Below are 26949 nucleotides of genomic sequence, written 5' to 3' on the forward strand. Positions count from 1 at the left end.
CAGCACTCCCTCAGTGAGATACCAACTGTCACACTCTACTGCAGCCCGAGCAGCACTCCCTCAGTGAGATACCAACTGTCACACTCTACTGCAGCCCGAGCAGCACTCCCTCACTGAGACACCAACTGTCACACTCTACTGCAGCCCGAGCAGCACTCCCTCAGTGAGACACCAACTGTCACTCTCCACTGCAGCCCGAGCAGCACTCCCTCAGTGAGATACCAACTGTCACTCTCCACTGCAGCCCGAGCAGCACTCCCTCAGTGAGATACCAACTGTCACACTCTACTGCAGCCCGAGCAGCACTCCCTCACTGAGACACCAACTGTCACACTCTACTGCAGCCCGAGCAGCACTCCCTCACTGAGACACCAACTGTCACACTCTACTGCAGCCCGAGCAGCACTCCCTCACTGAGACACCAACTGTCACACTCTACTGCAGCCCGAGCAGCACTCCCTCACTGAGACACCAACTGTCACTCTCCACTGCAGCCCGAGCAGCACTCCCTCACTGAGACAGCAACTGTCACACTCTACTGCAGCCCGAGCAACACTCCCTCACTGAGACACCAACTGTCACTCTCCACTGCAGCCCGAGCAGCACTCCCTCACTGAGACACCAACTGTCACACTCCACTGCAGCCCGAGCAGCACTCCCTCAACACCGCAATGAAGTCACTGTGAAAATCGCCACACTCCTGTTTGGGTAACACTGAGGGAGAATTTAGCACCCAAACCAGCACGTCTCTCGGACTGTGGGAGGAAACCGGAGCACCCGAAGGAAACCCACGCAGACACGGGGAGAACGTGCAGACTCCGCACAGACAGTGACCCGAGGCCAGGAATCGAACCCGGGTCCCTGACGCTGGCGGGGGCGAGCCAGACAGAGAGCCAGAACGGGTTGACTGGGGGCCGAATAGACTTTCCCTTCTGTGCCTCTACTGACAAGCAGGCCCCTGGATCAGTGCTATCGCCACAGTGTGGTGTCTCTGTTAAACCCAACCCCACCCACCCCCCCTGCTTAATCCCAAATGAGTCATGCCTGTCATGACAGAACGGGACCAAGGCTGGAACCTCCCTCCCCGGGGATTGGGACAGACTCCACTCTCCAACTCGCAGCCAGCAGCCAGAGGTAAGTTCTCCAAAAGAGCGCTCGGTGCAAACACCTACCGCGAACTACAGGTGCAGAATTAACCCCAAAAACTTCTCTCTCGCTCAGGTCCCCAAGAGCTGACAAAGATCTGGAGACCTTTATTTAAAATAAAACTTGCCGCGCAGAGATTGAAAAGTTGGGGGTTAAATTAACATTCAGTTCCGCTGTATTTTTAAGGGACAAATTCTCTGTGTCTCCACCTCCCCGAACACATTAATTGAGGTCGATTTATCTGCCAAAAGGCAGAGTGCGTCCTCGGAGACTTTGAACAAATTGGTGGCTTTTATAGCGAGTGTTTTGCAACTCAAGAGGTTACTAAACTGTTGACTTTCCATGGCTCAGTCTTTTCCTGTGCTCTCTGCTTGCTGGATCCCACGAACCATTCGCAGCCATAGCATGAATTCCGTCCGCAAGTGCAACCAGGAACGCTGCCGCGATCAAAGGAATTTGTTGACTGATGGGTTCTGTTCATCTTGATATCCCCCTCCCCGCCCCGTACAAATCCGCTTCCCTTTCCCCAAGCACTGGCCTGGGACCTTGCTGATTGTCCAAATATATTTGAACGAGTCCCACTTTCTCTCCCACTCCCTCAGTGGGAGCGAGTCCCACATTCTCCCCCACTCCCTCAGTGGGAGCGAGTCCCACATTCTCCCACACTCCCCCCGTGGGAGCGAGTCCCACATTCTCCCCCACTCCCTCAGTGGGAGCGAGTCCCACATTCTCCCACACTCCCCCCGTGGGAGCGAGTCCCACATTCTCCCCCACTCCCTCAGTGGGTGCGAGTCCCACATTCTCCCCCACTCCCCCCGTGGGAGCGAGTCCCACATTCTCCCCCACTCCCCCCGTGGGAGCGAGTCCCACATTCTCCCCCACTCCCCTGTGGGAGCGAGTCCCACATTCTCCCCCACTCCCCCCGTGGGAGCGAGTCCCACATTCTCCCCCCACTCCCCCCGTGGAGTGAGTCCCACATTCTCCCCCCGCGGGAGCGAGTCCCACATTCTCCCCCCACTCCCCCCATGGGAGTGAGTCCCACATTCTCCCCCACTCCCCCTGTGGGAGCGAGTCCCACATTCTCCCCCCACTCCCCCCGTGGGAGTGAGTCCCACATTCTCCCCCACTCCCCCTGTGGGAGCGAGTCCCACATTCTCCCCCCACTCCCCCCGTGGGAGTGAGTCCCACATTCTCCCCCACTCCCCCCGTGGGAGTGAGTCCCACATTCTCCCCCCACTCCCCCCGTGGGAGTGAGTCCCACATTCTCCCCCACTCCCCCCTGTGGGAGTGAGTCCCACATTCTCCCCCACTCCCCCCGTGGGAGCGAGTCCCACATTCTCCCCCACTCCCCCCGTGGGAGCGAGTCCCACATTCTTCCCCCACTCCCCGTGGGGGCGAGCCCCACATTCTCCCCCACTCCCCCCGTGGGAGCGAGTCCCACATTCTCCCCCACTCCCCCCGTGGGAGCGAGTCCCACATTTTCTGATGTGACATCTCGGTGCCGTTGATCCCATTTCCACAGCTGCGGGGGTGCACAATATTGCTGTCAGTTGCCCAGTAGCCAGCGCATGTGGATCAGTAAGTAGTTGGGGCTCTCTCTGTCTCTCTCTCTGTCTCCCTCTCTCTCTCTCTCTGTCTCCCTCTCTCTCTCTCTCTCTCTCTGTCTCTCTATCTCTGTCTCCCTCTCTCTCTCTCTGTGTCTCTCTCTGTATCTCTCTCTCTCTCTCTCTGTGTCTGTATCTCTCTCTCTGTCTCTCTCCCTCTGTCTGTCTCTCTCTCTCTGTCTCTCTCCTTCTGTTTTGCTCTCTGTTTCTCTCTGTCTCTCTCTCTCTCTGAGTCTCCCTCTGTCTCTCCCTCTCGCTCTGTCTCTTTCTCTCCCTGTTTCTCCTCTCTCTCTCTGTCTCTCTCTCTCTGTCTCTCTCTCTCTCTCCTTCTGTTTTGCTCTCTCTGTTTTGCTCTCTGTTTCTCTCTGTCTCTCTCTCTGTCTCTCTCTCTTTCTGAGTCTCCCTCTGTCTCTCCCTCTGTCTCTCCCTCTCGCTCTGTCTCTTTCTCTGTCTTTTTCTCTCCCTGTTTCTCCTCTCTCTCCCCTGTCTCTCTCCCTCTGCCTCCCTCTCTGCCTCCCTCTCTGCCTCCCTCTCTGCCTCCCACTCTCTCCATTCCTTCCTGCTATGAGGCTTATGATCTGATCAAGGTAACTTCCCCCTCGGCCTGGCTGTCCGGCCAGGTGTGGAGAACAAACTCTGCGAATTCTCATAGACTTTACAAATAGAGTCGAAAAAGACTCTGGATTCCTCATGGGGCTTTCACCCGTCAGGACCCGCCAAGACGGATCTCACCCAGTGATGGTGTTCAGAAGTCGCGGGCAAATTGAGAGTTGCTGCGAAAAGACACATCTTGTCAAAGTTTTTCACCTTACACTCACCAGGATAAATGCGAGAATAACAAATTTTCAAGAGTGCTGATTGGCTGGTGGAGTTGCCTCCTAATTGGTTGAGGCGTTGCCGTGGAGAGTGTGCCAGGGAATTATTCTCCCCCCTCCCCTGCCACCAACCGCTGAAGCTTTTGTTTAATTTTATAAAAACGACGCAAGGCCTGTGCATGTACCTTTTGGCTGCGGAAGCAGGTCCCTACATATGGATAGATGTTGATCCTGACACGCAGGCCGTGCTGCGGGAATCCAGCCGCGGGTCTTCGATCGGTGGTCCGTCGCCCTTCCTGGCGCACTCGGGAGTGTTCCTCGGGTGCTGCCCTGCCGCGGAATTGCGCTGTCCATCGGTGATTTTTGCTTCCCTGTGCCAGGGCGAGACGAGGGAGCCTTCAAGCCCTCCCCGTTCTTGGCGCGGCGGAGCGGCGCACAGCAAGATCCCATGGCGGCCCAGAGCCCATGGGGACAGCGCTGGGGGGAGCTGCACCAGGGGAGAGGTGGAAGCTGAGGAGGGGTTTTGTTGAAGAGGGTGGCGGGGGAGGTTGGGGAGGAGGTGGGTGCGGTGGAGCGGCAAATAGTTGCTCCCTCTATCGGATGCAATCGCCGCCCCCTCCCCCGCCCCCCGTGAGTGTTGAACCCGGGGGGGACTAAACGATTGCTGATGTCTCCGACAGGCTCAGTCTAGGAGTCTGGAACCCCGGGGGGACCAGGAAGCCCGTGTAAATCCCCACCATCCCCAACACCCGTCCCGGATCAAAAATGGCGCACCTTGACATGCAAAAGTACCTCAACATCGATGAGGATCAAATCCTCGGGCAACTCTCTGAGGATGAACTTCAACAGCTGGACAACGAGCTGACGGAGATGGACCCCGAGGTGAGAGGGAACTCTGGGGAGGGTCGGTGCTGAGGGAGCGCCGCACTGTGGGAGGGTGGGTGCTGAGGGAGCGCCACACTGTGGGAGGGTGGGTGCTGAGGGAGCGCCGCACTGCGGGAAGGTCAGTGCTGAGGGAGCGCCGCACTGTGGGAGGGTCAGTGCTGAGGGAGTGCCGCACTGTGGGAGGGTCAGTGCTGAGGGAGCGCCGCACTGCGGGAAGGTCAGTGCTGAGGGAGCGCCGCACTGTGGGAGGGTCAGTGCTGAGGGAGTGCCGCACTGTGGGAGGGTCAGTGCTGAGGGAGCGCCGCACTGTGGGAGGGTGGGTGCTGAGGGAGCGCCGCACTGTGGGAGGGTCAGTGCTGAGGGAGCGCCGCACTGTGGGAGGGTCAGTGCTGAGGGAGCGCCGCACTGTGGGAGGGTCAGTGCTGAGGGAGCGCCGCACTGCGGGAAGGTCAGTGCTGAGGGAGCGCCGCACTGTGGGAGGGTCAGTGCTGAGGGAGCGCCGCACTGTGGGAGGGTCAGTGCTGAGGGAGTGCCGCACTGTGGGTTTGTATGGGTACTTGATGGGAGTTATAAGTGTCTGGAGGGGAATATAGGTATGGTGTTGGGGTTACAGGCGTCAGTCACAGCCTTTTTTGGAGTCTGACCCTCTAGGTTTCATAAACTAACTCCCAGTCTCCCTCCCTCTCCATCTCACTTTCTCTCCCACTCTGTCTTTCTCTCTGTCTGTCTCTCTTTCTCTCTGTCTCTCTCTCTCTCTCTCTATGTCTCTCTCTCTCTCCCTCTCTCTGTCTCTCTCTCTCTCTCTATGTCTCTCTCTCTCTCCCTCTCTCTGTCTCTCTCTCTCCCTCATACAGAATGCTCTCCTGCCAGCGGGATTGAGACAGCGAGATCAGACGAAGAAGGACCCAACGGGGCCTTATGACCGTGACCAGCTGCTGGGATACCTAAAGAAGGAGGCGATGGAGGCGGAGGACAAGGAGGACTTGATACCGTTCACTGGTGAGAAGAGAGGTGAGGACCAGGGGGTAAATACAGTCGCTGTGTCTGAGAGCTCGCACCTCGAGGCCTCAATGTCCATTGGCCGGTGGAGAGTGCCGGGGGAGGGAGGGTGAATGATTGGCACCCTCGGGTGCGACACTGCCGCAGGCTGGCGGGGTACAGACTCATCCGTGACGCCTCACACAGTCGAAGTGCCGCCTTTCTTGTCTGCAGAACGTGCGTAAGTCTGACAAGAGGGGATAAGAGGGACACTAAGTTTCCATAGGGATCGAGGGATATGGGGGGGGGGGTGATCAGGATATTGGCTTCGATGATCGGCCATGATCAAAATGAACGGCGGAGCAGTCTCGAAGGGCCGAATGGCCTCCTCCTGCTTCCAGTTTTGATGAGTGAGTGGGCGAAGATCAGGCAGATGGAGTTTAATATGAGGCAAACGTGTACACTTTGGCAGGAAGAATAAAAACTAAACTTATTATCTTCACGGTGAGAGATTGCAGAGCTCTGAGGTGTGCAGAGGGATCTGGGTGTCCTTGTGCATGAATCACAAGGAGTTGGTTTGCAGGTGCAGCAGGTAATTAAGAAGGCAAATGGCGTTTTATCCTTCATTGCTAGAGGGATGGAGTTTAAAAACAGTGAGGTTATGTTGCAGCTGTATAAGGTGCTGGTGAGGCCACACCTGGAGTACTGTGTACAGTTTTGGTCTCCTTACTTGAGAAAGGATATACTGGCACTGGAGGGGGTGCAGAGGAGATTCACTAGGTTGATTCCGGAGTTGAGAGGGTTGGCTTATGAGGAGAGACTGAGTAGACTGGGGCTATACTCATTGGAATTCAGAAGAATGATGGGGGAATCTTATAGAAACATATAAGATTATGAAGGGAATAGATAAGATAGAAGCAGGGAGGTTGTTTCCACTGACGGGTGAAACTAGAACTAGGGGGCATAGCCTCAAAATAAGGGGGAGCAGATTTAGGACTGAGTTGAGGAGGAACTTCTTCACCCAAAGGGTTGTGAATCTGTGGAATTCCCTGCCCAGTTGAGGCTACCTCATTGAATGTTTTTAAGGCAAGGATAGATAGATTTTGGAACGGTGAAGTAATTAAGGTGAGCGGGCGGGTAAGTGGAGCTGAGTCCACAAAAAGATCAGCCATGATCTTATTGAATGGCGGAGCAGGCTCGAGAGGCCAGATGGCCTCCTCCTGCTTGTAGTTTCTATGTTTCTATGCTTCAGTTGTACAGGGGTGTTGGTGAGAACACATCTGGAGTATTGTGTACAGTATCGGTCTTCCCTTGTCTAAGGAAAGATGTCAGTGTGTTGGAAGCAGTTTGGAGAAGGTTTCCCAGACCCACACCAGGAATGGAGCGGGTTGTCTGATGAGGACAGGTCAGAGAGGCTGGGCTTGTATCGGCTGGGAGTTTAGCAGAGCGAGAGGCGACTGGATTGAAAGCTGGATTGAAAGGGGGGATATCGACAGGGTCGATGTGGAGAGGATGCTTTCCCTTGTGGAAGAATCTAGAACGTATTCGTAGAGGGAGCTTTACTCTGTATCTAACCCCGTGCTGTACCTGTCCTGGGAGTGTTTGATGGGGAACGGTGTAGAGGGAGCTTTACTCTGTATCTAACCCCGTGCTGTGCCTGTCCTGGGAGTGTTTGATGGGGGACAGTGTAGAGGGAGCTTTACTCTGTATCTAATCCCGTGCTGTACCTGTCCTGGGAGTGTTTGATGGGGGACAGTGTAGAGGGATCTTTACTCTGTATCTAACCCCATGCTGTACCTGTCCTGGGAATGTTTGATGGGGGGACAGTGTAGAGGGAGCTTTACTCTGTATCTAACCCCGTGCTGTACCTGTCCTGGGAGTGTTTGATGGGGGACGGTGTAGAGGGAGCTTTACTCTGTATCTAACCCCGTGCTGTACCTGTCCTGGGAGTGTTTGATGGGGACAGTGTAGAGGGAGCTTTACTCTGTATCTAACCCCGTGCTGTACCTGCTCTGGGAGTGTTTGATGGGGGACAGTGTAGAGGGAGCTTTACTCTGTATCTAACCCCGTGCTGTACCTGTCCTGGGAGTGTTTGATGGGGACAGTGTAGAGGGAGCTTTACTCTGTATCTAACCCCGTGCTGTACCTGTCCTGGGAGTGTTTGATGGGGGACGGTGTAGAGGGAGCTTTACTCTGTATCTAACCCCGTGCTGTACCTGTCCTGGGAATGTTTGATGGGGGACGGCGTAGAGGCAGCTTTATTCTGTATCTAACCCCGTGCTGTACCTGTCCTGGGAGTGTTTGATGGGGGACAGTGTAGAGGGAGCTTTACTCTGTATCAAACCCCGTGCTGTACCTGTCCTGGGAGTGTTTGATGGGGACAGTGTAGAGGGAGCTTTACTCTGTATCTAACCCCGTGCTGTACCTGCTCTGGGAGTGTTTGATGGGGGACAGTGTAGAGGGAGCTTTACTCTGTATCTAACCCCGTGCTGTACCTGTCCTGGGAGTGTTTGATGGGGGACAGTGTAGAGGGAGCTTTACTCTGTATCTAACCCCGTGCGGTTAGTTACAAACTCTCTGTCTGTCTCTCTCTCTCTTGTTGAATTCTGTCTCTCCCTCTTCCTGATTCTCTCTCTCTGTCTGCCTGTCTCCCTCTCTCTCGCTTTCTCTTTCTGTATTTCTCTGTCTCAATTCCCGTCTCCCTGACTCTCTTTTTCTCTCTCTGTCTCTCTCTCTTTCTCTCTCTCTTAGTCTGTCTCTCTCTCTTTCCCCTGTTTAACTCTCTCTCTCTCCTCTGTTCAACTCTCTTTTTCTCTCTCTACACCCTGTTTAACTCTCTCTCTCTCTGTACCGTACAGGAAAGCCATTTGTTGCAAAGGTGCGGGAGAAGACACAGTTTGAGAAAGATGCGGACGTTATTCTGGAGCCAGAACTGGAGGAAGCTCTGGCTAATGCCACGGATGCGGAGATGTGTGATATTGCCGGTAAGGGCGGCCTGTCCCCCAGGGAGGGGAGGGGGCATCTGAGACAGGACCAGGGTTACCGAAGGCCAGCTACATGGGCAAACCAGGGGCAACGGTCGGTGCTGAGGGAGCGCCGCACTGTGGGAAGGTCGGTGCTGAGGGAGCGCCGCACTGTGGGAGGGTCAGTGCTGAGGGAGCGCCGCACTGTGGGAGGGTCGGTGCTGAGGGAGCGCCGCACTGTGGGAGGGTCAGTGCTGAGGGAGCGCCGCACTGTGGGAGGGTCAGTGCTGAGGGAGCGCCGCACTGTGGGAGGGTCAGTGCTGAAGGAGTGGCGCACTGTGGGAGGGTCAGTGCTGAAAGAGTGGCGCACTGTGGGAGGGTCGGTGCTGAGGGAGCGCCGCACTGTGGGAGGGTCGGTGCTGAGGGAGTGCCGCACTGTGGGAGGGTCAGTGCTGAGGGAGCGCCGCACTGTGGGAGGGTCAGTGCTGAGGGAGCGCCACACTGTGGGAGGGTCAGTTCTGAGGGAGCGCCGCACTGTGGGAGGGTCACTGCTGAGGGAGCACCGCACTATGGGAGGGTCAGTGCTGAGGGAGCACTGCACTGTGGGAGGGTCAGTGCTGAGGGAGCGCCGCACTGGCGGGGGTCTTTGCTGAGGGAGTGCCGCACTGTGTGAGGGTCGGTGCTGAGGGAACACTGCACTATGGGACGGTCAGTGCTGAGGGAGCGCCGCACTGTGGGAGGGTCGGTGCTGAGGGAGCGCCGCACTGTGGGAGGGTTAGTGCTGAGGGAGCGCCGCACTGTGGGAGGGTCAGTGCTGAGGGAGCGCCGCACTGTGGGAGGGTCAGTGCTGAGGGAGCGTCGCACTGTGGGAGGGTCGGTGCTGAGGCAGCGCCGCACTGTGGGAGGGTCGGTGCTGAGGGAGCGCCGCACTGTGGGAGGGTCAGTGCTGAGGGAGCGCCGCACTGTGGGAGGGTCAGTGCTGAGGGAGCGCCGCACTGTGGGAGGGTCAGTGCTGAGGGAGCGCCGCACTGTGGGAGGGTCAGTGCTGAGGGAGCGCCGCACTGTGGGAGGGTCGGTGCTGAGGGAGCGCAGCACTGTGGGAGGGTCAGTGCTGAGGGAGCGCCGCACTGTGGGAGGGTCAGTGCTGAGGGAGCGCCGCACTGTGGGAGGGTCAGTGCTGAGGGAGCGCCGCACTGTGGGAGGGTCAGTGCTGAGGGAGCGCCGCACTGTGGGAGGGTCAGTGCTGAGGGAGCGCCGCACTGTGGGAGGGTCAGTGCTGAGGGAGCGCCGCACTGTGGGAGGGTCAGTGCTGAGGGAACGCCGCACTGTGGGAGGGTCAGTGCTGAGGGAGCGCCGCACTGTGGGAGGGTCAGTGCTGAGGGAGCGCCGCAATTGGATGATGAATGGGGTGGGGAGGGGTGGAGTTCTCCTCGATGACCTGGGCACATTGCTGATTGTGGGATCTTGTTGTGCCCAAAATTGGCCTTTCCGGCATCTGATCTTCGAAAGGACGACTGGCTCCTCCCGGCTCCCTCCTGTGGCAACACCCACTCTGGAGCCCGGAATGGGAGCCCTTCAGTGAGCGCTCCCTATCCGAGAGGGATGGACTCAGAGGCAGCCCTGGGGCTGGGTCGGGCAGACCGGATGCCGCGAGTGCCCGCGCGGCGGAGATTGGTTGAGGCGAAAGGCCACTCAGCCCATCACCACCTATCCCACCTCTTCCCCAGAGGCTTTGCGAGGAGTGCCTCCGAGTCCCAGCTTCTCCTGCCCACACCCGGGTCCTGCTCCTTCGAGGGAGGGAGGGGTCTCTTTGAAGAGGTGAGGGCGCTCGGAGATGGGGTGGGGGTTGCAAAGAGGGTGTTGAAGGGGCAGGCGTCTGGGGGGGAGACACGTTCCCTCACACTCTGCACTCCGAGCTGTCAAGGACATATTTTCCGATCGGATAAAATTACTGGAGAGGGAATGTCAGACTGGATCAAATTGCTCCTTAACACGGGTTAAATGTCACTGTGCAGAACGACACTTAACTTCGCAGTGACTGATACTCTGGGACTGAAGTGTGAGACTGTATACAAACAAATCCAAGCAGCACATATCCACCCGCCCCTCCCTATCTCTGTAACCCCCTCCGGCCCCCATACCCCCCCTCCCTATCTCTGTAACCCCCTCCAGCCCCTACACACCCTCCCTATCTCTGTAACCCCCTCCGGCCCCTACACCCCCTCCCTATCTCTGTAACCCCCTCCGGCCCCTACACCCCCTCCCTATCTCTGTAACCCCCTCCGGCCCCTACACCCCCTCCCTATCTCTGTAACCACCTCCAACCCCTACACCCCCTCCCGATCTCTGTAACCCCCTCCAGCCCCTACACCCCCTCCCTATCTCTGTAACCCCCTCCAACCCCTACACCCCCTCCCTATGTCTGTAACCCCCTCCAACCCCTACACCCCCTCCCTATTTCTGTAACCCCCTCCAACCCCTACACCCCCTCCCTATCTCTGTAACCCCCTCCAACCCCTACACCCCCTCCCTATCTCTGTAACCCCCTCCAACCCCTACACCCCCTCCCTATCTCTGTAACCCCCTCCAGCCCCCTACACCCTCTCCCTATCTCTGGGACCTCCTCCAGCCCTTACACCCCCCTCCCTATCTCAGTAACCTCCTCCAGCCCCTGCACCCCCCTCCCTATCTCTGTAACCTCCTCCAGTCCCTCCACCCCCTCCCAATATCTGTAACCTCCTCCAGCCCCTGCACCCCCCTCCCTATATCTGTAACCTCCTCCAGCCCCTGCACCCCCCTCCCTATATCTGTAACCTCCTCCAGCCCCTACACCCCCTCCCTATCTCTGTAACCTCCTCCAGCCCCTACACCCTCTCCCTATCTCTGGGACCTCCTCCAGCCCTTACACCCCCCTCCCTATCTCAGAAACCTCCTCCAGCCCCTACACCCCCTGTCTATCTCTGTAACCTCCTCCAGCCCCTACACCCCCTCCCTATCTCAGTAACCTCCTCTAGCCCCTACACCCCCTGTCTATCTCTGTAACCTCCTCCAGCCCCTACACCCCCCTCCCTATCTCTGTAACCTTCTCCAGCCCCTGCACCCCCCTCCCTATATCTGTAACCTCCTCCAGCCCCTGCACCCCCCTCCTATCTCTGTAACCTCCTCCAGCCCCTACACCCCCTCCCTATCTCTGTAACTTCCTCCAGCCCCGACACCCCCTCCCTATCTGTAACCTCCTCCAGCCCCTACACCCCCTCCCTATCTCTGTAACCCCCTCCAGCCCCTATACCCCCTCCCTATCTCTGTAACCTCCTCCAGCCCCGACACCCCCTCCCTATCTCTGTAACCTCCTCCAGCCCCCATACCCCCCTCCGTATTGTAACCTCCTCCAGTCCCCACACCCTCTCCCTTTCTCTGTATCTCCTCCAGCCCCAACACCCACCTCCCTATCTCTGTAACCTCCTCCAGTCCCCACACCCCCTCCCTTTCTCTGTATCTCCTCCAGCCCCAACACCCACCTCCCTATCTCTGCCCCCTCCTCCAGCCCCTACATACCCTCCCTATCTCTGTAACCCCCTCCAGCCCCTACACACCCCATCTCTGTAGCTCCCTCCAGCCTCTACACACCCCTCCCTATCTCTGTAACCTCCTCCAGCCCAACACCCCCCTCCCTATTTCTGTAACCTCCTCCAGCCCCCTACGTCCCCTCCCAATCTCTCTGATCTTCTCCAGCCCCGACACACCACCTCCCTATCTCTGTAACCTCCTCCAATCCCCCAAACGCTCTCAACATTCTCCCCCACTCCCCACATGGGAGCGAGTCCCACATTCTCCCCCACTCCCCGTGGGAGTCGGTCTCACATTCTCCCCCACTCCCCTCGTGGGAGCGAGTCCCACATTCTCCCCCTCTCCCCCTGGGAGGTGAGTGTCACATTCTCCCCCACTCCCCCTGTGGGAGCGAGTCCCACATTCTCCCCCCACTCCCCCCGTGGGAGCGAGTCCCACATTCTCCCCCACTCCCCCTGTGGGAGCGAGTCCCACATTCTACCCCACTCCCCCTGTGGGAGCGAGTCCCACATTCTCCCCCCACTCCCCCCGTGGGAGCGAGTCCCACATTCTCCCCCACTCCCCCTGTGGGAGCGAGTCCCACATTCTCCCCCACTCCCCCCGTGGGAGCGAGTCCCACATTCTCCCCCACTCCCCCCGTGGGAGCGAGTCCCACATTCTCCCCCACTCCCCCCGTGGGAGCGAGTCCCACATTCTCCCCCACTCCCCCGTGGGAGCGAGTCCCACATTCTCCCCCACTCCCCCGTGGGAGCGAGTCCCACATTCTCCCCCACTCCCCCCGTGGGAGCGACAGAGACAAGGGGCTGTTTACACCCAGGTAATGCACCTCAACACTGCTCAAGTGGTGGTGGGAGGGCGGGGGGGGGGGACGGGGACGGGGACGGGGACGGGGACGGGGACGGGGCGGACGGGGGGGGGGGGGCGGGGGGGGGGGTGCAGGAAGTGGTCTCAGGGACAGTGACCCGACAAGACATTTGCTTGGATAGGAATAACAGCTGCAAACTCCAGGAAGGAACAGTAAAAATCTCCCGACGCCCATCACCCCTTCCAGAGAAGCCGTCTCCAATTCCCAAAGCTCAGCAGCTGGACAAGAACCAACTGGCCTTCCACCTGTTGCCTGGAATAGAACACATTCCGTAGACATCCTGGTGTTTGATGGGGGGACGGTGTCGAGGGAGCTTTACTCTGTATCTAACCCCGTGCTGTACCTGTCCTGGGAGTGTTTGATGGGGACAGTGTAGAGGGAGCTTTACTCTGTCTCTAACCCCGTGCTGTACCTGTCCTGGGAGTGTTTGATGGGGGACAGTGTAGAGGGAGCTTTACTCTGTATCTAACCCCGTGCTGTACCTGTCCTGGGAGTGTTTGATGGGGGACAGTGTAGAGGGAGCTTTACTCTGTATCTAACCCTGTGCTGTACCTGTCCTGGGAGTGTTTGATGGGGGACAGTGTAGAGGGAGCTTTACTCTGTATCTAACCCCGTGCTGTACCTGTCCTGGGAGTGTTTGATGGGGGACAGTGTAGAGGGAGCTTTACTCTGTATCTAACCCCGTGCTGTACCTGTCCTGGGAGTGTTTGATGGGGGACAGTGTAGAGGGAGCTTTACTCTGTATCTAACCCCGTGCTGTACCTGTCCTGGGAGTGTTTGATGGGGGACAGTGTAGAGGGAGCTTTACTCTGTATCTAACCCCGTGCTGTCCCTGTCCTGGGAGTGTTTGATGGGGGACAGTGTAGAGGGAGCTTTACTCTGTATCTAACCCCGTGCTGTACCTGTCCTGGGAGTGTTTGATGGGGACAGTGTAGAGGGAGCTTTACTCTGTATCTAACTCTGTGCCATTGTTTTGCAGCTATCCTGGGAATGTATAAACTGATGAGTAACAAGCAGTATTACGACGCTCTCGGAAGTGGTGGGATAATGAACACAGAGGGGATAAACAGTAAGTAACCTTCCTTTGTCTAATTTAGCAATATTTCTACTGCCTTTCTCGATAGATTGCGGTAACTTTCTGTTGGATATTTACGGATGCCTACCTTCAGATAGATCACTCAAGCAGCCACGGTTCGGTGTTTCCAGGCTGTTCAACTGTGGGCGTCCTCACACAGTCCACAATCTCCACCATCCTCATCCCTCTGGTTCACGGGGGATGTGGGGAATTCACTGGATCCCACCACTTGGGAATGTTGAATCCATTTTAGGTCCCCCTTACCCGGAACCGCCCCCATCATTTTAGGTACACCCACAGTGCTGTTAGGGAAGGAATTCCAGGATTGTTATTGGACACCAGTCAGTGCCCGTGTGTGAGGTAGGTACACCCACAGTGCTGTTAGGGAAGGAATTCCAGGATTGTTATTGGACATCAGTCAGTCCCCGTGTGTGGGGTAGGTACACCCACAGTGCTGTTAGGGAGGGAGTTCCAGGATTGTTATTGGACATCAGTCAGTCCCCGTGTGTGGGGTAGGTACACCCACAGTGCTGTTAGGGAGGGAGTTCCAGGATTGTTATTGGACATCAGTCAGTCCCCGTGTGTGGGGTAGGTACACCCACAGTGCTGTTAGGGAGGGAGTTCCAGGATTGTTATTGGACATCAGTCAGTCCCCGTGTGTGGGGTAGGTACACCCACAGTGCTGTTAGGGAGGGAGTTCCAGGATTGTTATTGGACATCAGTCAGTCCCTGTGTGTGGGGTAGGTACACCCACAGTGCTGTTAGGGAGGGAGTTCTGGGATTTTGACCCCAGCCACAGTGAAGGAACGGCCGATATATTTCCAAGTCGGGATGGTAAGTGGCTCGGAGGGGGAACTTGCAGGTGGGGGTGTTCCCCATGTGTCTGCTGCCCCCCCCTTGTCCTTCTAGATGGTAGAGGTGGCGGGTTTGGAAGGTGCTGTGGAAGGAGCCTTGGTGAGTCGCTGCGGTGCATCTTGTAGATGGTACACACGGCTGCCGCTGTGCGTCGGTGGTGCAGGGAGTGAGTGTTTGTGTTTGTAGCCTACACTCCAGTCCAATCACCCATCATTGAAATGAGCATAGAATCCCTACAGTGCAGAAGGAGGCCATTCAGCCCATCGAACCTGCACCGACCACAATCCCACCTATCCCCGTAACCCCATGCATTTACCCTGCTAATCCCTTGACACTGAGGGAGAATTTAGCATGGCTGACACACCCTAACCAGCACATCTTTCGGACTGTGGGAGGAAACCGGAGCACCCGGAGGAAACCCACGCAGACACGGGGAGAACGTGCAGACTCCACACAGACAGTGACCCAAGCCGGGAATTGAACCCGGGTCCTTGGCGCTGAGAGGCAGCTGTGCTAACCCACTGTGCCCCCCATGAGAGAGGAGAGGGAGAGGGGAGGAGGGTCTGGGTGGGGGGAAAGCAAGAGACAGAATAGAAGGGAGAGAGGTGAGGAGGAGAAGGGGAGAGGGTGAGGGAGAGACAGCAGGAGTCAGAGGGGAGTAAGAGACACAGGATAAGGGAGGGAGGCAGTGAGAGGGGTACGGAGAGAGGGAGGATGAGGGAGAGAGGGGAAGGAGGGCGGCACAGTGGTTAGCGCTGCTGCCTCACAGCTCCAGGGACCCAGGTTCAATTCCCGGCTTGGGTCACTGTCTGTGCGGAGTCTGCACGTTCTCCCCATGTCTGCATGGGTTTCCTCCGGGTGCTCCGGTTTCCTCCCACAGTCCGAAAGACCTGTTGATTTGGGGAATTGGCCGTGGTAAATTGCTCCTTAGTGTCCAAAGCTGTGCAGATTAGGTGGATTGGTCATGCTAAATTGCTCCTTAGTGTCCAAAGATGTGTAGGTTAGGTGGATTGGCCATGCTAAATTGTCCCTTAGTTTCCAAAGATGTGCAGGTTAGGTGGATTGGCCATGCTAAATTGCTCCTTAGTGTCCAAAGATGTGCAGGTTAGGTGGATTGGCCATGCTAAATTGCCCCTTAGTGTCCAAAGCTGTGCGGGTTAGGTGGATTGGCTGGGCTAAATGGCCAATTACGGGACGGCACGGTAGCACAGTGGTTAGCACTTCTGCTTCACAGCTCCAGGGACCCGGGTTCGATTCCCGGCTCGGGTCACTGTCTGTGTGGAGTTTACACATTCTCCCCGTGTCTGCATGGGTTTCCTCCGCGTGCTCCGGTTTCCTCCCACAGCCCAAAGATGTGCGGGCTAGGTTGATTGGCCATGCTTAAATTGCCCCTTCGTGTCCCGGGATGCAGAGATTAGAGGGATTAGTGGGTAAATTGCCCCTTAGTGTCCAAAGATGTGCGGGTTAGGGTGGATTGGCCGTGCGAGGTTCTCCCTCAGTGTAACCCGAACAGGGGTGTGGCGACTGGGGGATTGTCACAGTAACTTCATTGCAGTGTTAATGTAAGCCTACTTGCGACACGAATAAACTTGAAGGGTTGCGGAGATGAGGCAGGGGGAGTGGACTTGGAGAGTGTTGGATCGGCCGTGAACTTATTGAAGGGCGGAGTGGGTTCAAGGGGCCGAATGGCCTACTGCTGCTCTGAATTCCTCCGCCGACTGCCTGGGCAATGGAGTGAAGCCGTTCCTTTCTCCGTCCCGGCATGCAGGTGTGGTGAAACCGGATAGCTACGAGTACAAACCATTTCCAGATGAACCTCCGAACGACACCAACGTGGAGGAGACCCTCCAGAAGATTAAAGACAACGATCGCGACCTGGTCGAAGTCAACCTGAACAACATCAAGGTGAGACCTTCCCGAGAAACCCACATAGGCTGGAGGCCATTCGTGCCATCCGTACTAGCCCACTGCAAGCTTCATTTTCATTCTTTCGTGGGACATGGGCGTCACTGGCTGGGCCAGCATTTATTTCCCATCCGTAGTTGTCCTTGGAGGGCAGCTGAGAGTCAACCACATTGCTGTGGCTCTGGAGTAGGCTAGACCTCATTATGGGCCCCGAACGGCTGTCACTTGCTTTCTTTAGCTGAAATGGGCGCAATGTGTGTACCTGTAGCTTCCACCACACGCAAATGCACCTCACGGTGAGGCTGACTGACCACCTCCATGGAATTCTCCCCCTTTGGCCTCCTCTTCTACAGAAGGGCCATCCCAGCAGATTTGGGAATGGCATAGTGGCACAGTGGGTTAGCACTGCTGCGTCACGGGCGCCAGGGATCCGGGTTCGATTCCCGGCTCGGGTCACTGTCTGTGTGGAGTTTGCACGTTCTCCCCGTGTCTGCGTGGGTTTCCTCCGAGTGCTCCGGTTTCCTCCCACAGTCCAAAGATGTGCGGGTTAGGTGGACTGGCCATTCTAAATTGACCCTAGTGTCGGGGGATTAGCTAGGGTAAATGTGTGGGGTTATGGGGATAGGGCTTGGGTGGGATTGTGATTGGTGCAGACCCGATGGGCTGAATGGCCTCCTTCTGCACTGTAGGGATTCTATGATTCCTTCCCTAAAGGACATTCGGGAACCAGATGGGTTTTTCTGACAATCGACAATGGGTCATCAGTAGATTATTAATTCCAGCTTTAAAAAAAATATTGAATTCAAATTCCACCATCTGCCGTGGCGGGATTTGAACCCGGGTCCCCCAGAACATTAGCTGAGTTTCTGGATTAATAGTCCAGCGATAATACCATTAGGAAGGACATTGCTTCCCCAACACTGTCTCCCATTAAACACTCCCAATACAGATACAGAGTAAAGCTCCCTCTACACTGTCCCCCATCAAACACTCCCAGGACAGGTACAGCACGGGGTTAGATACAGAGTAAAGCTCCCTCTACACTGTCCCCCATCAAACACTCCCAGGACAGGGACAGCATGGGGTTAGATACAGAGTAAAGCTCCCTCTACACTGTCCCCCATCAAACACTCCCAGGACAGGTACAGCACGGGGTTAGATACAGAGTAAAGCTCCCTCTACACTGTCCCCCACCAAACACTCCCAGGACAGGGACAGCATGGGGTTAGATACAGAGTAAAGCTCCCTCTACACTGTCCCCCCATCAAACACTCTCAGGACAGGTACAGCACGGGGTTAGATACAGAGTAAAGCTCCCTCTACATTGTCCCCCCATCAAACACTCCCAGGACAGGTACAGCACGGGGTTAGATACAGAGTAAAGCTCCCTCTACACTGTCCCCCATCAAACACTCCCAGGACAGGTACAGCACGGGGTTAGATACAGAGTAAAGCTCCCTCTACACTGTCCCCATCAAACACTCCCAGGACAGGTACAGCACGGGGTTAGATAGAGAGTAAAGCTCCCTCTACACTGTCCCCATCAAACACTCCCAGGACAGGTACAGCACGGGGTCAGATACAGAGTAAAGCTCCCTCTACACTGTCCCCATCAAACACTCCCAGGACAGGTACAGCACGGGGTTAGATACAGAGTAAAGCTCCCTCTACACTGTCCCCCATCAAACACTCCCAGGACAGGTACAGCACGGGGTTAGATATGGAGTAAAGCTCCCTCTGCACTGTCCCCATCAAACACTCCCAGGACAGGTACAGCACGGGGTTAGATACAGAGTAAAGCTCCCTCTACACTGTCCCCATCAAACCCAGGACAGGTACAGCACGGGGTTAGATACAGAGTAAATCTGGATTCTGTCTCCCCTCTCACAGGACATTCCCGTACAGACGTTGAAGGAGTTTGCAGAAGCTTTGAAGCAGAACACACAGGTGAAGAAATTCTCCATGGCGGCTACTCGTAGCAACGACCCTGTCGCCCACGTGAGTACGAGACCGCAGCGCGATGGAAGTTCTGTTGTGATCGTGCTTCTCAGTTCTGTCGTTGTGAGAGACTGTGAACTCGGAGTCAGAGACATGGGCAGGGTTTACTTTGAAAAAAATCCAAGTGCCGAGCGAGCGAGAAAACAGGAGAGTTTCCGATTCGCTTTCTGGGTGAGATTCACCATGCAATCTTGCAGCAAGAGCCAGGATATGATTCCCGCCAGTAGGGGGAGGATGTGGAGTATGAGCTCACTGGGAAAGCCAGCTGCTGGGCTCTAGGGGGCGCCATTGTGTGCAGGGAGATCTCTTCTCATCCGCACCATGCCCCTCCCCCACTCTCCGCCAGCATTCCCTCTTTCACATCCCAGAGCTCCTCTTCCTACCCCCACCCCCCCCCCGTCATTCCCGGGTTACTGCTGAGGGAGCGCCGCACTGTGGGAGGGTCAGTGCTGAGGGAGCGCCGCACTGTGGGAGGGTCAGCACTGATGGAGCGCCGCATTGTGGGAGGGTCAGTGCTGAGGGAGCGCCGCACTGTGGGAGGGTCAGTGCTGAGGGAGCGCCGCACTGTGGGAGGGTCGGTGCTGAGGGAGCGCCGCACTGTGGGAGGGTCGGTGCTGAGGGAGTGCCGCACTGTGGGAGGGTCAGTGCTGAGGGAGCGCCGCACCGTTGAGGGTCAGTGCTGAGGGAGCGCCACACTGTGGGAGAGTCAGTGCTGAGGGAACGCCGCACTGTGGAGGGTCAGTGCTGAGGGAGCGCCGCACTGTGGGAGGGTCAGTGCTGAGGGAGCGCCGCACTGTGGAAGGGTCAGTGCTGAGGGAGCGCTGCACTGTGGGAGGATCAGTGCTGAGGGAATGCTGCACTATGGGAGGGTCACTGCTGAGGGAGCGGCGCACTGTGGGAGGGTCAGTGCTGAGGGAGCGCCGCACTGTGAGAGGGTCAGTGCTAAGGGAGCACCGCACTGTGGGAGGGTCAGTGCTGAGGGAGCGCCGCACTGTGGGAGGGTCAGTGCTGAGGGAGCACCACACTGTGGGAGGGTCAGTGCTGAGGGAGCGCCGCACTGTGGGAGGGTCAGTGCTGAGGGAGCGCCGCACTGTGGGAGGGTTGGGGCTGAGGGAGTGCCACACTGTGGGAGGGTCAGTGCTGAGGGAGCGCCGCACTGTCAGAGGGTTGGGGCTGAGGGAGTGCCACACTGTGGGAGGGTCAGTGCTGAGGGAGCGCCGCACTGTGGGAGGGTCAGTGCTGAGGGAGCGCCGCACTGTGGGAAGGTCAGTGCTGAGGGAGCGGCGCACTGTGGGAGGGTCAGTGCTGAGGGAGCGCCGCACTGTGGGAGGGTCAGTGCTGAGGGAGCGCCGCACTGTGGGAGGGTTAGTGCTGAGGGAGCGCCGCACTGTGGGAAGGTCAGTGCTGAGGGAGCGCCGCACTGTGGGAGGGTCAGTGCTGAGGGAGCGCCGCACTGTCGGGAGCAACAGAACGGGATGCACTGAAGTGTGCTTGGTGTGTTTGTTGTATCGAGCGCAGGAACAAGCTTCTCTCTTCCACACGCCTGGCAGGGAGAAACCTAAAGGGGTTTTATTTTTTAAAAATGCAAGTCATGGTGCAAGTATTATCTGAAGGAAAACTCTGGCTGTGATATTGCACTGAATAAACACCCAGTCTTATCACGACACCAGGTGCAGAGTGCAGCCTGTAGATAAAGCAGTGCTGTACTGGCTGTCATGGTGCAGGTTGCAATATTCCGACTGTGTCCATTGCCTTGTCTGTGAACCTGAACTGGGATTTAATTGGCTTTTGCCACTTGTCAGTCCTTCCCGGAGAATTACAAAGAGTTTATTTATGAGTGTCACAAGTCGACTTACATTAACACTGCAATGAAGTTACTGTGAAAATCCCCTCGTCGCCACACTCCTGTTCGGGTTACACTGAGGGAGAATTTAGCACGGCCAATCCACCCTAACTAGCACGTCTTTCAGACTGTGGGAGGAAACCGGAGCACCCGGAGGAAACCCACGCAGACACGGGGAGAATGTGCAGACTCCGCGTAGACAGTGACCCGAGGCGGGGATCGAACCCGGGTCCCTGGCGCTGTGAGGCAGCAGTGTTAACCACCGTGCCGCCTCTCATTTGCCAGACTAAGAGCTGGAATGGGTGCGTTGCTTCACGAGGGAAGGTTGGAGAGGTTAGGTTAGTGTCCACTCGAGGTTAAAAAATGATGAAGGGATTCGATCGCTTGGCAATGAGCGGGATTCCAGACCGTCACTGATGAACCCAGGAGGGAGTTCAGGAGAATAGGGAGTGGGGGGAGAATGTGGGACTCGCTCCCACGGGGGGAGTGGGGGGAGAATGTGGGACTCGCTCTCACGGGGGGAGTGGGGGGAGAATGTGGGACTCGCTCTCACGGGGGGAGTGGGGGAGAATGTGGGACTCGCTCTCACGGGGGGAGTGGGGGAGAATGTGGGACTCGCTCCCACGGGGGGAGTGGGGGAGAATGTGGGACTCGCTCTCACGGGGGGAGTGGGGGGAGAATGTGGGACTCGCTCCCACGGGGGGAGTGGGGGGAGAATGTGGGACTCGCTCTCACGGGGGGAGTGGGGGAGAATGTGGGACTCGCTCTCACGGGGGGAGTGGGGGAGAATGTGGGACTCGCTCCCATGGGGGAGTGGGGGGAGAATGTGGGACTCGCTCCCATGGGGGAGTGGGGGGAGAATGTGGGACTCGCTCCCACGGGGGGAGTGGGGGAGAATGTGGGACTCGCTCCCACGGGGGGAGTGGGGGAGAATGTGGGACTCGCTCCCACGGGGGGAGTGGGGGAGAATGTGGGACTCGCTCCCACGGGGGAGTGGGGGAGAATGTGGGACTCACTCCCACGGGGGAGTGGGGGAAGAATGTGTGTCTCGCTCCCACGGGGGGAGTGGGGAGAATGTGGGACTCGCTCCCACGGGGGGAGTGGGGGAGAATGTGGGACTCGCTCCCAAGGGGAATGAGTAGAAACCTCCTCCAGGGCGAGGTAAGTAGCGTATTTCCATGGAGATTTCTCAAAGCTTGGTTTGATTTTGTCTTAGGCACTGGCTGAAATGTTGAGGGAGAACTCCGCGCTATTGAGTCTTAATATCGAGTCGAATTTCATTAGTGGTGCAGCGATGCTGCTTATTGCCAGGGCAATGAAGGAGAATGAAACCCTGACAGAACTCAAAATAGATAACCAGGTGAGTATGTGAACACAATAGCCAGGTCCGCAGAGAACCCCACTCACCAGATCAACCCACACTGCGGTACAGCTCCCACACACACTGACTCTCACTGGGGTACGGGTCCCACACACACACTGACTCTCATTGGGGTACGGGTCCCACACACACTGACTCTCACTGGGGTACGGGTCCCACACACACTGACTCTCACTGGGGTACGCGTTCCACACACACTGACTCTCACTGGGGTACGCGTTCCACACACACTGACTCTCACTGGGGTACGCGTTCCACACACACTGACTCTCACTGGGGTACGGGTTCCACACACACTGACTCTCACTGGGGTACGGGTCCCACACACACTGACTCTCACTGGGGTACGGGTCTCACACACACTGACTCTCACTGGGGTACGGGTCCCACACACACTGACTCTCACTGGCGTACGGGTTCCACACACACTGACTCTCACTGGGGTACGGGTCCCACACACCCTGACTCTCACTGGGGTACGGGTCCCACACACACTGACTCTCACTGGGGTACGGGTTCCACACACACTGACTCTCACTGGGGTACGGGGTTCTACGGAAGATTAACTGTGCTTTTTCTTGCTCTTTCCTCCCTCTCCCGCAGCGACACCAGTTGGGAGATGCTGCAGAAATGGAGATTGCCCAGATGCTGGAACGGAACACCACAATCGTGCGATTTGGATACCATTTCACTCAGCAGGGCCCACGAGCCCGGGCTGCTATCGCCCTGACAAAGAACAATGAGCTATGTAAGGACGCCACAGTCTCAGAGCTCATTCCATCCTCACCGCCCCAAAGTAGACAACCGGAGACCCTAAACGGGGAAAGGCTTTGGTGGCTCAGTGGGTTAGCAAGGCAGCCTCACAGCGCCACGGACCCGGGTTCGATTCCCGGCTCGGGTCACTGTCTGTGCGGTGTCTGCACATTCTCCCCGTGTCTGCGTGGGTTTCCTCCGGGTGCTCCGGTTTCCTCCCACAGTCCGGAAAATGTGCAGGTTAGGGGGATTGGCCGTGCTAAATTGCCCCTTAGTATCCAAAGATGTGCAGGTTAGGTGGATTGGCCATGCTAAATTGCCCCTTAGTGTCCAAAGATGTGCAGGTTGGGTGGATTGGCCATGCTAAATTGCCCCTTAGTATCCAAAGATGTGCAGGTTGGGTGGATTGGCCATGCTAAATTGCCCCTTAGTATCCAAAGATGTGCAGGTTAGGTGGATTGGCCATGCTAAATTGCCCCTTAGTATCCAAAGATGTGCAGGTTGGGTGGATTGGCCGTGCTAAATTGCCCCTTAGTATCCAAAGATGTGCAGGTTGGGTGGATTGGCCATGCTAAATTGCCCTTTAGTGTCCAAAGATGTGCAGGTTAGGTGGATTGGCCGTGCTAAATTGCCCTTTAGTGTCCAAAGATGTGCAGGTTAGGTGGATTGGCCGTGCTAAATTGCCCTTTAGTGTCCAAAGATGTGCAGGTTAGAACATAGAACATAGAACATAGAACATTACAGCGCAGAACAGGCCCTTCGGCCCACGATGTTGCACCGACCAGTTAAAAAAAAAAACTGTGACCCTCCAACCTAAACCAATTTCTTTTCGTCCATGAACCTATCTACGGATCTCTTAAACGCCCCCAAACTAGGCGCATTTACTACTGATGCTGGCAGGGCATTCCAATCCCTCACCACCCTCTGGGTAAAGAACCTACCCCTGACATCGGTTCTATAACTACCCCCCCTCAATTTAAAGCCATGCCCCCTCGTGCTGGATTTCTCCATCAGAGGAAAAAGGCTATCACTATCCACCCTATCTAAACCTCTAATCATCTTATATGTTTCAATAAGATCCCCTCTTAGCCGCCGCCTTTCCAGCGAAAACAATCCCAAATCCCTCAGCCTCTCCTCATAGGATCTCCCCTCCATACCAGGCAACATCCTGGTAAACCTCCTCTGCACCCTCTCCAAAGCCTCCACATCCTTCCTGTAATGTGGGGACCAGAACTGCACACAGTACTCCAAGTGCGGCCGCACCAGAGTTGTGTACAGTTGCAACATAACGCTACGACTCCTAAATTCAATCCCCCTACCAATAAACGCCAAGACACCATATGCCTTCTTAACAACCTTATCTACTTGATTCCCAACTTTCAGGGATCTATGCACACATACACCTAGATCCCTCTGCTCCTCCACACTATTCAAAGTCCTCCCGTTAGCCCTATACTCAACACATCTGTTATTCCTACCAAAGTGAATTACCTCACACTTCTCCGCATTAAACTCCATCCGCCACCTCTCGGCCCAACTTTGCAACCTGTCTAAGTCTTCCTGCAAACTACGACACCCTTCCTCACTGTCTACCACACCACCGACTTTGGTGTCATCAGCAAATTTGCTAATCCACCCAACTATACCCTCATCCAGATCATTAATAAATATTACAAACAGCAGTGGCCCCAAAACAGATCCCTGAGGTACACCACTTGTAACCGCACTCCATGATGAATATTTACTATCAACCACCACCCTCTGTTTCCTATCCGCTAGCCAATTCCTGATCCAATTTCCTAGATCACCCCCAATCCCATACATCTGCATTTTCTGCAGAAGCCTACCATGGTGAACCTTATCAAACGCCTTACTAAAATCCATATATACCACGTCCACTGCCTTGCCCCCATCCACAGGGTTAGGTGGATTGGCCGTGCTAAATTGCCCCTTAGTGTCCAAAGATGTGCAGGTTAGGTGGATTGGCCGTGCTAAATTGCCCCTTAGTGTCCAAAGATGTGCAGGTTAGGTGGATTGGCCGTGCTAAATTGCCGCTTAGTGTCCAAAGATGTGCAGGTTAGGTGGATTGGCCGTGCTAAATTGCCCCTTAGTGTCCAAAGATGTGCAGGTTAGGTGGATTGGCCATGCTAAATTGCCCTTTAGTGTCCAAAGATGTGCAGGTTAGGTGGATTGGCCGTGCTAAATTGCCGCTTAGTGTCCAAAGATGTGCAGGTTAGGTGGATTGGCCATGCTAAATTGCCCTTTAGTGTCCAAAGATGTGCAGGTTAGGTGGATTGGCCGTGCTAAATTGCCCTTTAGTGTCCAAAGATGTGCAGGTTAGGTGGATTGGCCGTGCTAAATTGCCGCTTAGTGTCCAAAGATGTGCAGGTTAGGTGGATTGGCCGTGCTAAATTGCCCCTTAGTGTCCAAAGATGTGTGGGTTAGGTGGATTGGCCGTGCTAAATTGCCCCTTAGTGTCCAAAGATGTGTGGGTTAGGTGGATTGGCCGTGCTAAATTGCCCCTTAGTGTCCAAAGGTGTGCAGGTTAGGTGGATTGGCCGTGCTAAATTGCCCCTTAGTGTCCAAAGATGTGTGGGTTAGGTGGATTGGCCGTGCTAAATTGCCCCTTAGTGTCCAAAGATGTGTGGGTTAGGTGGATTGGCCGTGCTAAATTGCCCCTTAGTGTCCAATGATGTGTGGGTTAGGTGGATTGGCCGTGCTAAATTGCCCCTTAGTATCCAAAGATGTGCAGGTTGGGTGGATTGGCCATGCTAAATTGCCCTTTAGTGTCCAAAGATGTGCAGGTTAGGTGGATTGGCCGTGCTAAATTGCCCTTTAGTGTCCAAAGATGTGCAGGTTAGGTGGATTGGCCGTGCTAAATTGCCCTTTAGTGTCCAAAGATGTGCAGGTTAGGTGGATTGGCCGTGCTAAATTGCCGCTTAGTGTCCAAAGATGTGCAGGTTAGGTGGATTGGCCGTGCTAAATTGCCCCTTAGTGTCCAAAGATGTGCAGGTTAGGTGGATTGGCCATGCTAAATTGCCCTTTAGTGTCCAAAGATGTGCAGGTTAGGTGGATTGGCCGTGCTAAATTGCCCCTTAGTGTCCAAAGATTGGGGAGATGAGTGGGATAAAGGTGCGGGATTACAACGAGAGAGTGGGGGGCTGGGGCTAGGTGAGATGCTCTGTCGGAGAGTCGGTGCAGACCCGAAGGGGTGAATGGCCTCTTTCTGTAGTGGAGGGATTCTGCGTTGGTGTGTCCAGCGCCCCGCGGGCTGGCGGGGGGGGGGATGAGGGGGTCAGTCAGGGAGGGAGAGGGTCACGCCAGGGGGGGGGGCAGAGGTCAAGAAAGAGGGCGAGGTGGGCGAAGGTCGCAGTGCTCCCAACCGAGTTGGCGTCCAGGAAGGGAGAGGTCCAAGTGCGGAGGGATATTTCCGGGGTGATGGGTGGGAGTTGGGACTATTCTTGGTGAGTATCTCAGGCATTAATGTCCTGTCTCTCTTTCCCTCCCCCCTCCCTCCCTCCACAGTGCGCCAACAGAGAAAGCGATGAGAACAAGCTTGCAACCTTTACGACGGATTTGCAAACTGTGCAGTGACTGTTGTCCTGTGTGTGTGTGTTTGTGTGTGTTTGTGTCCTGGGGGACATGGGGGGGACGGGATTTCCGTGCCCTCCAGGGCTGTTCGTCCGGTGCCTTCCAGAACGATACGGGCACATCGAGCGTGGTACCCAGCTGCTTGAAGGAACCTCCGAGGCCGGGAGAAGATGGAAGCCCGAGAACTCTTGGCGGGGCCGGTTTGAGGAGGGGCTGTCGGGGCGAGGTTGGAGGCCGGAGCGTCAGTCGCAAGTTAAAATAAAAAGGAGACATTACGACCCCCGCTATGGCTTCTGCGCCTTCTGAAATCAACACTGACCCTCCGACAGTGCGGCGCTCCCTCAGCACTGACCCTCCGACAGTGCGGCGCTCCCTCAGCACTGACCCTCCCACAGTGCGGCGCTCCCTCAGCACTGACCCTCCCACAATGCGGCGCTCCCTCAGCACCGACCCTCCCACAGTGCGGCGCTCCCTCAGCACTGACCCTCCCACAGTGCGGCGCTCCCTCAGCACCGACCCTCCCACAGTGCGGCGCTCCCTCAGCACCGACCCTCCCACAGTGCGGGCGCTCCCTCAGCACTGACCTTCCCACAGTGCGGCGCTCCCTCAGCACTGACCCTCCCGCAGTGTGGCGCTCCCTCAGCACTGACCCTCCCACAGTGCGGCGCTCCCTCAGCACTGACCCTCCCACAGTGCGGCGCTCCCTCAGCACCGACCCTCCCACA

The 26949-nt window shown here is 56.5% G+C and overlaps 1 protein-coding gene across 2 annotated transcripts; it reads left to right on the top strand.

Annotated features, from left to right (window-relative positions):
- Positions 1-254: 254 nt before the first annotated feature.
- Positions 255-26507, top strand: tmod4 (tropomodulin 4 (muscle)). 2 transcript variants are annotated; one of them, XM_078206286.1, is made up of 10 exons: positions 255-1134; positions 4246-4447; positions 5305-5461; positions 8287-8412; positions 13803-13892; positions 16522-16658; positions 18549-18656; positions 21716-21859; positions 22484-22628; positions 26159-26507. In XM_078206286.1, the coding sequence occupies exons 2-10, from the start codon at positions 4331-4333 to the stop codon at positions 26179-26181; spliced, it is 1047 nt and encodes a 348-aa protein (XP_078062412.1). In that variant the 5' UTR covers positions 255-1134; positions 4246-4330; the 3' UTR covers positions 26182-26507. The 2 variants fall into 2 exon arrangements, with proteins under 2 accessions (XP_078062412.1, XP_078062413.1); XM_078206287.1 differs by lacking the exon at positions 255-1134 and adding an exon at positions 1744-2724.
- Positions 26508-26949: the final 442 nt, after the last annotated feature.

This window comes from Mustelus asterias, unplaced genomic scaffold (assembly GCF_964213995.1).
Source record: "Mustelus asterias unplaced genomic scaffold, sMusAst1.hap1.1 HAP1_SCAFFOLD_1410, whole genome shotgun sequence".
NCBI lineage: Eukaryota > Metazoa > Chordata > Chondrichthyes > Carcharhiniformes > Triakidae > Mustelus > Mustelus asterias.

Bases quoted from the DNA above. Each gene is read 5' to 3' on its own strand.
- tmod4 (XM_078206286.1), top strand. From the start codon at position 4,331: ATGGCGCACCTTGACATGCAAAAGTACCTCAACATCGATGAGGATCAA. The intron at 4,448-5,304 runs GTGAGAGGGAAC...TCCCTCATACAG, and splicing joins TGACGGAGATGGACCCCGAG to AATGCTCTCCTGCCAGCGGG. The intron at 21,860-22,483 runs GTGAGTATGTGA...CCTCTCCCGCAG, and splicing joins AACTCAAAATAGATAACCAG to CGACACCAGTTGGGAGATGC.